Here is a 13921-nt window from a genome sequence, read left to right as displayed (position 1 = left end):
TTAGCCAAATTGTTGTTGGTTTTCATTCATTCCCGGATTTTCCGTTTTCCCGTATTGTGCGTTTTATTTTCATGGTCCCTCGAAAAACAGAGAATCGAGGTTTCACTGTACCCAAAATGATTCCACAACAGTAATACAATTTTTATTCAAATTAATGTAATTCACAATAGGGCAAAATTTCGCATTTAGAGTTAAGGAAATGTTAAAATTCTCAAATATTTATTTCTATTCGTTTTGGTTATGGGGCATCAAGGAACCTATGAAAAAGAAGCCATAACCTTGTTAAGGATGATTCAAAGCAGAATAGGAATTTAGAGCATGGGTACTTCGGGCTAAAGTGGTCTGACTTGGATACACATCCCACTGCAGCCGCTGTAGTACAGTAGAAGAGAACCCCTGCCGTTTTAATGACAAATGTTATTTCAGCATTCGAAAATTATTAATTATTAATCTGTGCAATATTCTTTGGTTACAATGAGAACCCTTTTACTGATTCATTCATTATTACGGGCAAATTCGGGTGTTAGTTTTTATCTGTTATCGACATTCATATACTCTACTCCAGCGTTTATAGTGAATGCGATCGATCATATCCCGTATAGATTCCTCGCTACGCATGAGTGCATTTAAAGATAAAAACTTCATTGTTCCGTATTGAAATTATTGATGTTAAAAATTAAATAATTGAAAAGGAGGTTCAACCTATTCAATACTTAAAAGAAGGAAATGCAGTAATCACATTCCTATTTAAATGGGACCAGTTTCGACCAGGTCGAAACCGGTCCCATTTCCTTCTTTTAAGTATTGAATAGGTTGAACCTCCTTTTCAATTATTTAATTTTTAACGCATGAGTGCGTCGATCTTGAACGAGCCACAGCTCTCCTCACAACACGACTGGTGTAAACAAACATCGAGGGAACATCTTTCTACAATAATTGCTATGACAGCAGTTGTTAACTCCTTAGAAATAAAGGCTGACGTAAATGTTTGCTTAATTTTAATACTATGTAATGAAATAAGAATGTGATACTCCTTCTCCTCAAGATACAGCGGTGTGCATAACTCATAAATTTATAGTGAAAAGGTTTTCATTACTCTACAGGGAACTTTAAATATGTTTTCATAATTTATGTGCAGTAAATCTAGGTTAGGTGATGCCGTTTGAAGTAAGAAAATGAAAACGTTTGCCACAAGCCTCTGGAGTGGTGCTATTATAATTTTTAAGAATGAAACCGAATACTTTACAAATAAAAAGTATTTATAAAATCTTCCTTATCAATACAAATCAAATCACCTGTTAGATGGAACAGTCTACTGCATACATGTTTCAGCCTATTCTCAAGGCCATTTTCAGTAGCTGAACAATTATTACATAACCCAAAACAAATTAAAAATCTTGATGAAGTGAAGTGACATTGATCATGATTAATGAATTAAAAAAACATATTGAGGTATAAAGTCCTCTCGTCTGATAGGTCATTCTTGATTGAAAATTAAAACTTGCCGACTGTTAAAATGAAACACTGTGCTGGGCAATTTAGTGAGACCGTCAATAACATGGAATAAAAAGTGTGTAACATCTGTAATGAGAAAAGAACTATGAGTGGATGAAAAACCATTCAAAAATATGTGTGAAAAAAAAAAACCATTCGACTTACTTGTAATAAAAAGTTGTCATCTCGAGTGGAACGACCTTGTCACTCTCAAGTCACATTGACAACTAAGCTTGTATGTGGCTTAGTGTGTCCGTGCTGATGTGGTTAGGTGGGGAAGAGGAGAGGGAGGGGTGAAGGGCGAGGGATGAGGTGAGTCATGGGAAGGGGATGTTGAGGGATGGGCAGGTTTTGTTCTAGAATGTCAGTAGTGAAACTTGATTTTACTAATAAATTGTTCACAGGTGAGCGGGACAAAGGTTTTGAATAATACATTTTTCTTCTCGTTGATCCTCGGGAATCCTTGCTGATATTTACGTAGATTTCCTTGAATACACTCATATTATAGGCAAAATTAATGGTATCAAATATTGGATACGCTACGTTGATGACACTTTTATTATCCTAGATTCCCATACTACTGATAAGCAATACAGTTCTTGTTATATTGATCAATATCTATATAAATATTCTCCCGTATATTCAGTAAGGGACCTTTCTCTTCGTAGTGTAGAATCTTTAAATCTTGGCTAACTGTTGTGTATTTGTGATTTTTGTCCCTACAATGTTCGCTCATGGCTGATTAGCGGTTGTACTTCAGGACACTGATGTCTTCGGAGTATCTTATATTGAAGCTATGGCCTGTTTGTCCTATGTACGTTGAAAAACAAGATTGACATCTTAATTTGTATATCCCAGAGTTTGTAAATTTTTTGTTGCCATTGACAGTATGAGAATTAAAAAATGTTTTTGCACTGGTGTGAACAGTCCTGAAAGCTATTTTTAACTTGTGTTTTTTAAAGATGTTTGAAATAGGATATATGTTATTATTATTAAAGGTAAATGTGGTGAACTTCTCTTTAGGGGAAGATTCTTTTTCTAAGGTGGTCTTGGGTTTATTTACAAATTTATTAAGGATTTTGTTCATGAAAGCTTTACTGAAATCATTACCTTCGGCTACGGTATAAATAGTGTTGATTTCCTTCTTAAAATTCTTTCGGGATAAAGGAACATTAGGAGCTCTGAAAATCATACTATTAAAAGCTGTCGTCTTCTGCATCCCTGGGCGTAAAGAAGTCTGGTGAATTGTGTTTATTGTGTGAGTGGGTTTCCTGTAAATAGCTGTCGTCTTCTGCATCCCTGGGTGTAGAGAAGTCTGGTGAATTGTGTTTATTGTGTGAGTGGGTTTCCTGTAAATATTAAAAGAAAGGGTTTTATTCTGATTGTGTGTAGTTAAATCGATATTATTAAGGGAATTGTTGTTCTTGGATTCTATCGTAAACTTTATATGCGGATCAAGGTTATTAAGTAATTCAAGAACTGTATTGCTGTCAGTAGTATGGGAATCTAGGATAATAAAAGTGTCATCAACGTAGCGTGTCCAATGTTTGATACCATTAATTTTGCCTATAATATGAGTGTATTCAAGGAAATCTACGTAAATATCAGCTAGGATTCCCGAGGATCAACGAGAAGAGAAATGTATTATTCAAAACCTTTGTCCCGCTCACCTGTGAACAATTTATTAATAAAATCAAGTTTCACTACTGACATTCTAGAACAAAACCCGCCCTTCCCTCAACATCCCCTTCCCGCGACTCACCAAATCCCTAACCCTTCGCCCCTCCCTCTCCTCTTCCCCCCCAACCGCATCAGCACGGACACACTAAACCACACACAAGCTTAGTTGCCAATGTGACTTGAGAGGGACAAGGTCATTCCACTCGAGACTACAACTTTTTATTACAAGTAAGTCAATTGAGTTTTCTTTTCACACAATATTTTTGAATGGTTTTTCATCCACTCAGTTCTTTTTCTCATTACAGATGTTACACACTTTTTAATCCACGTTATTGACAATCTCACTACACTGCCCAGCACAGTGTTTCACTTTAAAGTCAGCAAGTTTTAATTGTCAATCAAGAACGACCTATCAGAGGAGAGGACTTTATACCTCAATATGTTTTTTAATTCATTAATCATGATCAATGTCACTTCACTTCATCAAGATTTTTAATTTGTTTTGGGTTATGTAATAATTGTTCTGCTACTGAAAATGGCCTTGAGAATAGGCTGAAACATGTATGCAGTAGACTCTGTTCCATCTAACAGATGATTTGATTTGTATTGATAAGGATTTTATAAATACTTCTTATCTGTGCATCAGTGGTAGAGTGTCGGCCTCCGGATCCCAAGAAAGTGGGTTCAAACCCGGCAGAGGTAGTCGGATTTTTGAAGCGCAGAAAAAAGTCCATTCGACACTCCATGTCGTGCGATGTCGGCATGTAAAAGATCTCTGGCGACACATTTGGTGTTCACCCGAAAAAATTAAATTAAATTAAATTAAATTAAATTAAATTAAATTAAATTAAATCTCAGCCATAGACACCCAAGAGAGTTTCGGTTTACTCGGTATGCCATCTAGTGGGCCTAGAGTAAAACGGACCATCGAAATTGACGAGCAGACAGCCAGATGGCGTCAAATTGAAACATCTGCACACGGTAGCTGAGGCCATACAATTATTATTATTATTATTATTATTATTATTATTATTATTATTATTATTATTAGTAGTAGTAGTAGTAGTAGTAGTAGTAGTAGTAGTAGTAAAGTGATAACCGTCAATACGCAATAAGATTTATAACGTGCAATGAAACCGAATATGCATGTTCAGACTAGTGGAATTAGAAAGTACGTGCTAATGAGTAAGCCGCGGCTTGGAAAACATCCGCAAAAAGGTTTAAACAATCCGATTGCTTTTTCATACCGATTTTGATGCGTTTTTTTCAAACTTGGTATCTTTCACGACCTTTTTGGAAAATCATGTATAACATTATAAGAACAACCTTAAACCGAAGGGGTTTTGCGTTCATCAACAAAAATCTGTCAAAAGCAAGGGTTAACTACGGGCTCACCATTATCGGGAATAATAGTGAACGTATTGTCTAATAACATTTCTTAACCAACTAAGAGATGTAGAAGGAAAGTTTTAGGAGGTATTTAACTACACTGTCCGGCAAAATTAATGGATCACTTGAATTTTCTAAGGAAAGAGCATCTTAAATTGTGAATTATTTCTTTTATAATTTAGAATGATCATTTTCATGAAAAAAATATGTAAGTAATGTTATCTGTCTGTTATTGCTACCCCTGTTTAGGTTTTTTTTTTTCATGAAAATAATCACTGTAAGTAGTAAAACAAATGTTTCACAATTTAACATGGTGGGTGAAGTGGAAGAACGTGTAGAAGAAGCTCTACGAAGTTTGGAAAAAAATCGCAGAAACAGGAGGATACCTGAAAAAGAACTGAAGGAGAACATTCTAGCAACGGTGAGTGTTCCGAAGACCTGTTTTAATGCATTAAAAATAGAACTAACTATAGCGAAAGAGCAAAAACCGATACACCAAAAAGAGGTTATGGGTAACCAAGGAAATATTACAACTGAGGGAGCAGGCAGCTCCGCTACAGGACAACTAGCACCATCTAGCAACTACGAACAGAACCAGCAAAGAAAGGAAGCAAACAATGTCACTACAGTCCAAGTAGCGCCATCGGCACACGACGAACAGAACAAACCCAGAGTTCCATCTACCGGCAACGGCCAGAATCAGCAAGAAGACACACCTACCAACACCATACAGGAGGCAGACAGGAGCCAGCAAGCAGTGTCACCTGCCGGCATAGAGCAGAAGACAAACAGTAGCCAGCTACCGCATAACAATCCAAGCAAAGAAACATACAGAACACCTGAAGATAAAAATCACAAAAAGAATGACCCAGCAAATACAATCAGTAATGGAAAATATCACGCAAAATATCAAAAAGATAAAGAGAGGAGATCAGATGTACAAATCAACAGAATCTGACACCTCAGCTAGATAATTCTAAAACAAACCATGAAATACCATACCGCTTCGGAAGGAATGTGCGGAAGTCCAACATGCGAAGAAAAACACACCCTACCCCAACGCCTATAGGAAGAAATGAGGATTACAACTTAGAGGAAGATAACTTCCCAGCGAAAAAAGCGACTCACCTCAAGGTGAAAACAGGAAACATCAACAGGCGAAACAGCCGGGGAGAAGTGGACAGATATAATCAGCAAAAGGAAGAGAGAACCAATGTGAACACAAGCGTCCATAACTGGAACAGGATCAGAAGACAAAAACCTTCAAGCAGCAGAAAAGATGGCCTGGATCTTCATAGGAAGACTACAACAGGAAACAACAGCAGAGGACAAAGAAATTCCTTACCAAGAAGGAAATTACAGGAAACGTAATCTGCGAAGAATTATCAACGAAGTATAACACGAAATGCTTCAACGTGAGAATCCCATTTAAATACCTTGAAAGTAAATAAATCAGACTTCTGGCCAACAAACATCACCGTCAGTCCTTTCAAGATTTTTTAGAGGAACACAGGGATGCAACTCGAGTAAAACACACAAGTAATGTTATGGAACACTGAAGGCTTAAAAAATGCATTAAGCATGTCGCCAACGGACTGCCTAAAAGGATATGACATAATAATATTGACAGAAACATTCCTCACAGACCATTGGCAACATGCAGAATATTATTGCATACGTCTACAAGCGAAACAAGGAGAAAAAGGAAGACCCATAGGAGGAATATCCGTTCTCCTCAAGCCTTGGCTGACCCCAATAAAAATGATATTGCAACTGGATCACTCTCTACTAATAGAAACAAAACACATCACAATTATTGCTACTTACTTTCAACCACATACAATGGCCTTGGAAATAATAGACAGATCAGAGCAAACAAGACAACCCCCTAATCATAGCAGGAGACTTAAACTGTAGGTTGGATGTACACAATTACAAAACAAAACATGGAAAAATTACAAGAAGATGGCCTTCTCCTATTAAATAACAGAAACATTCCAACCTACATATCTCACAACGGAACAAGTGTGATAGATGTTGCACTCATAAAAGGACAAATAAAAGGAGAAATAACCCCTATCTGGTCAGCAAATCACACACCAATAAGAAAGCATATCCCCATGAAAATAAAAATTCATGGAGCTTGGCGATCACCAAACAAACAAGCAAAATGCCTATTACCAAGAAAAATTGACGTCGAAAAATAGAAGGACAAGTTGACCAGATAAGAAAAATAGAAGAGCTCACTGAAGAATTAAGACTAGAAGAGGCGGCAAGAACATTAGAGGAATTGCTAATACAAGCCCCAACCCCAAGAAAGGACCGAAAGGCGAAGCAATGGTTCGACAAGAAATGCTACCTGCTAAGAAAAGAAGTACCGAAGGCCCTGCATGAACTAAAAACAAACAAGAGGAACCTTACACTCTATCAGAGTATACAACAGAAAAAGAAGTCTCTATAAAATGCTCACGAGGGAAAAGAAAAGGATATACTGGGAAAAAGAAGGTAAAATAATAGTAGAAGAGGCAAAGAAAAGTCCCACATCTCGCTCTACGTCCCAGGAAGCAAACACAGACACACTATATAAACATGGAAGAATGGATAACACACTTTAGCAATATACTCAACAAGGAAGGAATAACAAACATCCCAGAAAATTATCAAAGTACCAATACACTAGCGCCAACAGCATGGACTCCGCTGACAACAAATGAAGTCCAAAACATCATCTCAAGCACAAAGAAAAACAAAGCTGCAGGACCAAACAACATATACACTGAGTACATAAAAGACACTGCTCATCTCCTACTGCCTACATGGACAAACTTATACAATAAATGCATTTAGACGGCCTCAATACCGGAGAGATGGAGACATTCAACTATTAAATTACTCTATAAATGAAATGGTGACCCATATGACACAAACATACAGAGGCATATCGCTCTGGAGAACATACGGTCAAGATATTCACAAAAACAATCGTGGAGAGAGTCAGAGAAGAAATAGATGAGTATCTACCAGAAAATCAATTCGGATTCAGGAAAGGAAGATCAGATATTAACGCCATACAATTATTACTCAATAACATATGGGAAGTCCTTGAAAAAAGAGAAAAGATTTACGTAGCGTTTATAGACTTCACAAAACCATTCGACCTCATAAATCGAGAACTTGTGACCCAGAAGCTGGAAAAAGCCCTCAACAAAAACAATGTGTGGACTAAAACCATAAAAACAATACTACAATGGAAAAAAATTAGAATCTCAGACAATATATCTCTCTCAGAGCCGATACTTCAAACGAACGGGGTATTACAGGATGACCCAATTAGCCCATTACTTTTCATCCTAGCAGCAGAAGAAATAATGAGAATAACCCATAAGGAAGACGTAGTCTCGTACGTCTACGCCAATAATATAGTGATCGCATCAAGAGAAATCACAAAACTACAAAAATGATAAAAGATATGGAGGAATGGTGCTACGAACATAAGATTGAAATTAATACATCAAAAACAAAAATGATGGTATTTGGGCAAGGAGGAAAGATCCCAGCAATGGCAGAAATCTTCATAAAGAGGCAGAAAGTAGCCATAGTAAACGACTTCAACTACCTTGGCATTACTCTGCAAACAAGTGCCAAATGCTTTACGAAACATGTAAAAGAGAATGCAATACAAGCGGTACGGGCGATGCACAAAATCAACTACACCAGATCACTCAGCCTAGAGACAGCGATGGCACTATTTAGATCAAAAATCATGCCTAACATATGGGATAGAAATCATATGGCCGTACCTCACAGAAAACAACCTATCCTCTCTAGAAAGAGTAAAAGCTCTATACATAAAAAGAGCGATCGGTGTATCCAAGAAAACAAGATCAAGACTCGTCTACCTCCTAGCACAAGAATCATCCTCATTGAAGACTTCAGAACACACCTGACCCTACCCAATACCAGCGCATCAGAAAATCTCCTAGCAACACTCAACAAAAAAAGAGAAGACATTCCTTCAGAATTCCTTGGAACTGGAGCCATGATAGACCGGACATGGACAACATCCAACTTCGAGATGAGGCACGTATTCACAAGACTGGCAGTACATGGTTTCCACCATCTAATTTGTACCAACACCTCACACCATGAACCGACAGAGACATGTAAGTGCAAACTATGTGGATACATGAGCGAACGTTACCACGTAGAACGCTGCATCAAAAGAACAAAAACAAAGAATATGCAATCCAAGGCGCAACCCCGCGAGTACAGTGTATATAAATGCATTATTTTTCTCTCTTTCTTTATGGCTATTTGGCTGCAATAAATATATTATTTGAAAATTTCTCTGGTCAGTGTAAAATAAACTACAGAGCTGGTTACAAATAGAGGATTATGGAAGCACTTAGTTAATTTGCAGAGGCTTGCAGACTACATGCTAAAAGGCTTAACAGTGTACAATGAAGATGCAGTATGCGAAAATGATGTATCATCTAGCAACCACATTTCCCTATGTACGAAGGCCATCCGGAAAGTGGTACCCGTTTGCGCAATAAAGACACAGGAGTAAATATTAACAAATATACACATTTTTATTGGAAAGAGCATACTTTACACTACTTCTCCACATAATCTCCAAGCAAATTTAGACATTTGACATAACGTGGCACGAGTTTTTGTATTCCAGCGTATTGAGATACGTAGTCACGGCTCTAAGTTCTTCATCGCTGTCGAATAGTTTTCCCGCCAGAAAGTCTTTAAGCTTCGTAAAGAGATGAAAATCCAAAGGGGCCAAGTCCGGGCTATATGGGGGATGGTCGAAGGTTTCCCACTTGAATTGCTGCAAAAGTTGTTGTGTTATCGCAGCTGCATGAGGCCTGGCATTGTCATGAAGGAGAATGACGCCTGTAGACAACAGACCTCGATTTTGTATTGCCCGCCGTAATTTCTTTAATGTTTCACAATACGCAACAGCATTAATTGTGTCTCCACGGGCCATAAAATCAATGAGTAGTACACGTCGGCAATCCCAGAAAACGGTTGCCATGAGTTTCCTGGTGGACAGAACTGTCTTCAATTTTTTTGGTTTGGTTGGTGAATGAGCATGATGCAACTCCACTGACTGTCTTTTAATCTCAGGTGATGCATAACAAACCCATGTTTCGTCCCCAGTAATGATGCGAGTCAGGAAAGAGTCTCCATCGGAATAATGTCCCAGAAACGTCAGTGCTCCAGCCATACGCTTGGTTTTGTGCTCCTCTGTAAGCACGTGAGGGACCCACCTACCACAGATTTTTTAATAATGCAGATGGTCTTTGACAATTTCATGAACAATTGTTCCACACACATAAGGAAAATGTTCACAGAGTTCATCAATTTTGACGTGCCGATCGTTCCTCGCGCATTCGTCTACTGCGCTCAGCAGTTGGTCTCCCTGAACGCTCCTCGTTGCGTGTATTCCCCCTCTTCAGGTTGAAGTTGTGACACCAGCGCCGAACAGACGACTCGTCCATCACATTGTCGCTATACACCACCATTAATTGGCGATGAATATCACAAGGTCGAATGTTTCGTGCATTAAGAAATTTAATCACGGCCCTCACTTCACAACTGGCGGGGTTCTCAATTTGTTTAAACATTTTAAACGATCACAGGCAATTCTAGCGTCACGCAACCTTGCACAGAGCAGGCAGGCAAGCCACTGACGCGGTCTGACTTTGCCCAGCGGCTACCCGAGTCGTCAGCGCTTCATGCGGCGCTAACGGGTACTACTTTCCGGATGGCCCTCATATGTGCCTTCAGCAAATAGTCAGGTTCAGCAAATACCATAGGTCTGTTATCTGTTATCAAACAAATTTGTTAGGGCGTACCCAGGCATTTATTTATTTGACTAAATTTATTTTATTGATTTATTTTCAAAGAACAATCTAAGCCAGAGCTAGTTATTTTTTAAAAATTATTTTACACGCACATTGGAGCACTTTAATCAAACCATATACATTTAAGTCTTAAGAGTATTAACTACAAATTTGGCTTATATTTTTTCTTAGCTCCCAGACCTCCTTCAATCTTTCCGACCTGGCTGCCCTTTCTTTGTCAGTTATGGTGTACTGTGTGCATATAAATGTTTTTAGTTTAACCCTCAATCGGCGCGCTCTTCCGACGAACACTCTCGGCCTTGAAATCTAATAAAAATGTTGAAGTTCAATACTGTTGCAAGTAAATTTACTTCTATTTAGATAATATTTAAAACATTCTTACGTTCTCAATGACCGCATTAGAAAAATAAAAACTTGTTGAAAATTGAGTTGATTTACAAATAAATTTTGAAGGCTTTGAAAAATAACTTTCCGTTCTATTTATTTTTTCTGGTTTGTAAAATGGAAGCCGTTTGAACTAGATATATAGCCTATTTATCCTCCCCTACATCCATTGTCACTGTAATATTTCTGGAATGAGTAATCATAAATTTGAACAGTTTTTTCAGAAATATTTGTATTTCAAATGATAAAAACTTCTAATGTTACAGCATAACATTTTGGTTTGTATCATCTGAAGTTTGTGAAAAAAATATATATATGAGAGAATTATACATTATTTTACGTATATTTGAGTTCATATTCAAGTTCAATTTTGCACTATTTTCTTTATGTTCGTAGGCAGTTTCTGGAAATCTTGTACCGCCGCTGCATACATTAGGCCTACATCGACTTTTAAAGGTTATGTTGAACTCGAAAACATGGTTTCAAATATAAGTATCGATTCTCAAACGTTCTCGAATGCATTATATTCAATTCTGCCCATCACTAATCCAATCAAATTGGAAAGATAAAAAAAAAAAAAATCAACAAACTTCAGAAATTACGGTTATTCATGATCTTGAGATCATCTGGAAAACGCGCTCGCTGCACATGTCAGTACGAGTTGGAAATGATACAAACCATTTAAACGTAACGTGCGCAAATAAAACGAATGCGGTTTTTGGTAATTTAACACTAAAACGTAAAATTCCCAATTTTACATTAGGACCTAAACAGTAATAGGGAATCCCAAGACATCCCATGGCTTTCTTTTTTAACGTAAGGTGCAACATTTGTTCTGGTCTCGCTAACATAATCCTGTACGATAATATTTAAAATACGGTACCGGGTACTAAATTTGTGTTAAGAAGGAGCAGTTTTGATTCCTGCCTGAAAGCCCAGTTACTCTACAGTACCCTGAGGAAAGTGCCGAAAACCTGTTCAGCAGCGGCACTACGATCGAAAAAAAGGGGGGCATATAAACATCTAACCCTGGACATAATGTGGACGTTTTATAAGTGCGAACATTTGACAAAACGCACTCCGTCTTCAAGCAGAGCTGTCGAAATGCGCCGTGTCTCCTTACTATTGTTGTGGCCACTCTCTGCTTTATGATTTTCCAAGATTCTCTAAACAATGAAAACAATGAAAATAAAAAGCGTGACTTATGCGCCGTTCCATTTCATTATCTTCACATCTCGTAACAACTGAAAACCTTTAAGGTGCGAGAAAAATCAAACCTCTGAAATCAATGATGCGCTCTTGAGGTGTATCGCATTCTTACGTAATTCTTACGTAATTTCTTGCCTAGTATGCCTTATTTTGGTGCTGCCATTAGTTTTCCAATAACTGCATAGCCTTTGGTGGAGCTATTTGAGGATCCAACCAGCCTCTGGGCTGATGACCTAACAGGCACGTTAACATATTAATAAAACAAAGATATGTTCCATAAAAATATTACTTCATGAAATCTGAGAATTATTCAGATGTGCAAGGTAATATTAAAAAATGATTGTTCCTTGATATTACCTGAATGCGAATTCTCAATATATGCATCAGAATCAACTTCGTAATTTTTAAAATAAAATGATTGCTTATCCCATACATTTCAAAAGGATAACAGAAATTAATTTAAATGTTGCTTGGAAACACAACAAAAATGGCACAAAAAGGACAGTAAGAGGTGGTGGAAATGGAAAATTGTATGTTTGAAACAGATCCTGCCAGAGTCTGGAAATTGTCTGATAGGACAATTTTGATCATGTACAGCCATTATTATAAAATCCTCTATAATACAGTAGTCTCCTTATTGGATTAACTTTTTTTTTTGTTCTGGATTTTTTAACGCTTGTAGGTTACTTGAGTTACCTGAGTGAAAGATTAGAAAGATTCCATATCTGGAAGCTGCTCATGCTGAATCCTATGACAAGGGAAATAGAACGGCGGATATACATCAATGAGGTGACAGCCACTTCTCTCTTTGGCAAGAGTTTTCGAGTATGTCCTCCAGGTCCCAGCAACAAAAATTCATCCGCAATAAAGGCATTCCCTGTTAACATTCAAAACTATTTTAAGAATATATACAACACTGCACATGTCAAACAAACTTCAACAGCATAACATGACTTCAGTCATCCAAGGGAACAAGATAAACCCTTCTACAGAAACACAAATGAAATAACAGTCCAAATGAAGCCATATTTTAAAATGGAAGATAGTACTGATGCAGAATAAATGGAAGATAATACTGATGCAGAATGATGCAGATTCCTTTACAAAATACATTTTTTTTACATTCAAACCTTATAAAAAATTAAATACAGTAATTAGCAATAATTATTTAGTATTTTACAGATCTTCTTTCATGTTTATCAATCTATATAGTGAAACCTTGTTAGTGTGTTCCTCATTAACATGCTTTCCCGCTTAGCACGTTGTCAATTCGAAGTCTCGATTCTCATCATATTAAATCTAAATAAAAAAATACCACTATTACTGCATAGTACGATCACATTTTTGCTAGACCTGAAATTGTTACTGTATTTTTCATCCCTTCTGAAAGAAACGTGATTTCCAATTTGGTTGCGTGAATACGGGAAAAGGCCTTCTTGAACTTCAAAGGATAAACTGCTCTTTCGGGGAGCAAACCATTAGCCTCAGGAATGTTCAATTTTGCTTGCCAGTTAGTACCGAGATTGCTGAATAGCAGAGTGAGTCTGTTTGAGCTTGTATTTCGCATTCCATTCGGAAGGTAGACATGTATTTTGTGTTGAGTGGTACAGTGAATTGTAGTGAATATTTGCTTCATGATACGGTAGCCTGTATCTGGATTAGGAACATAATCGTGTCAAACGGACTAGCGTGGTGCATACCTGTCTTATGTTTGCTTGATTATAGATATGGAAAATTGTTGTAAAATTCCTTAATAATGAAGACAAAATTAAAATATGTCAGAAAGTGGGTTGACATAAGCACACAGGGTCGCAAATATTGAAACTCACACCTTCGAGTTTCAACTCGATCACTCAATACCAATAAAGTTGATATTATAAATTTAC

General features: G+C 37.3%; 1 protein-coding gene across 1 annotated transcript in view; it reads right to left on the bottom strand.

Annotated features, from left to right (window-relative positions):
* Window positions 1–5826: 5826 nt before the first annotated feature.
* Window positions 5827–13921, bottom strand: part of LOC136875908 (protein ELYS) — a 90683-nt gene continuing 82588 nt past the window's right edge. Inside the window, exons 6-7 of the mRNA XM_067149527.2 lie at window positions 12732–12912; window positions 5827–5866 (exon numbers count right to left, since the gene is read on the bottom strand). Coding sequence (XP_067005628.1) covers window positions 5827–5866; window positions 12732–12912 — 221 coding nt within the window. The remainder of the gene's footprint in view (window positions 5867–12731; window positions 12913–13921) is intronic.

This window comes from Anabrus simplex, chromosome 6 (genome assembly GCF_040414725.1).
Source record: "Anabrus simplex isolate iqAnaSimp1 chromosome 6, ASM4041472v1, whole genome shotgun sequence".
NCBI classification, from domain to species: domain Eukaryota; kingdom Metazoa; phylum Arthropoda; class Insecta; order Orthoptera; family Tettigoniidae; genus Anabrus; species Anabrus simplex.
The sequence above is the reverse complement of the archived record's forward strand: the minus strand, read 5'-3'. Positions and strand labels throughout refer to the sequence as shown.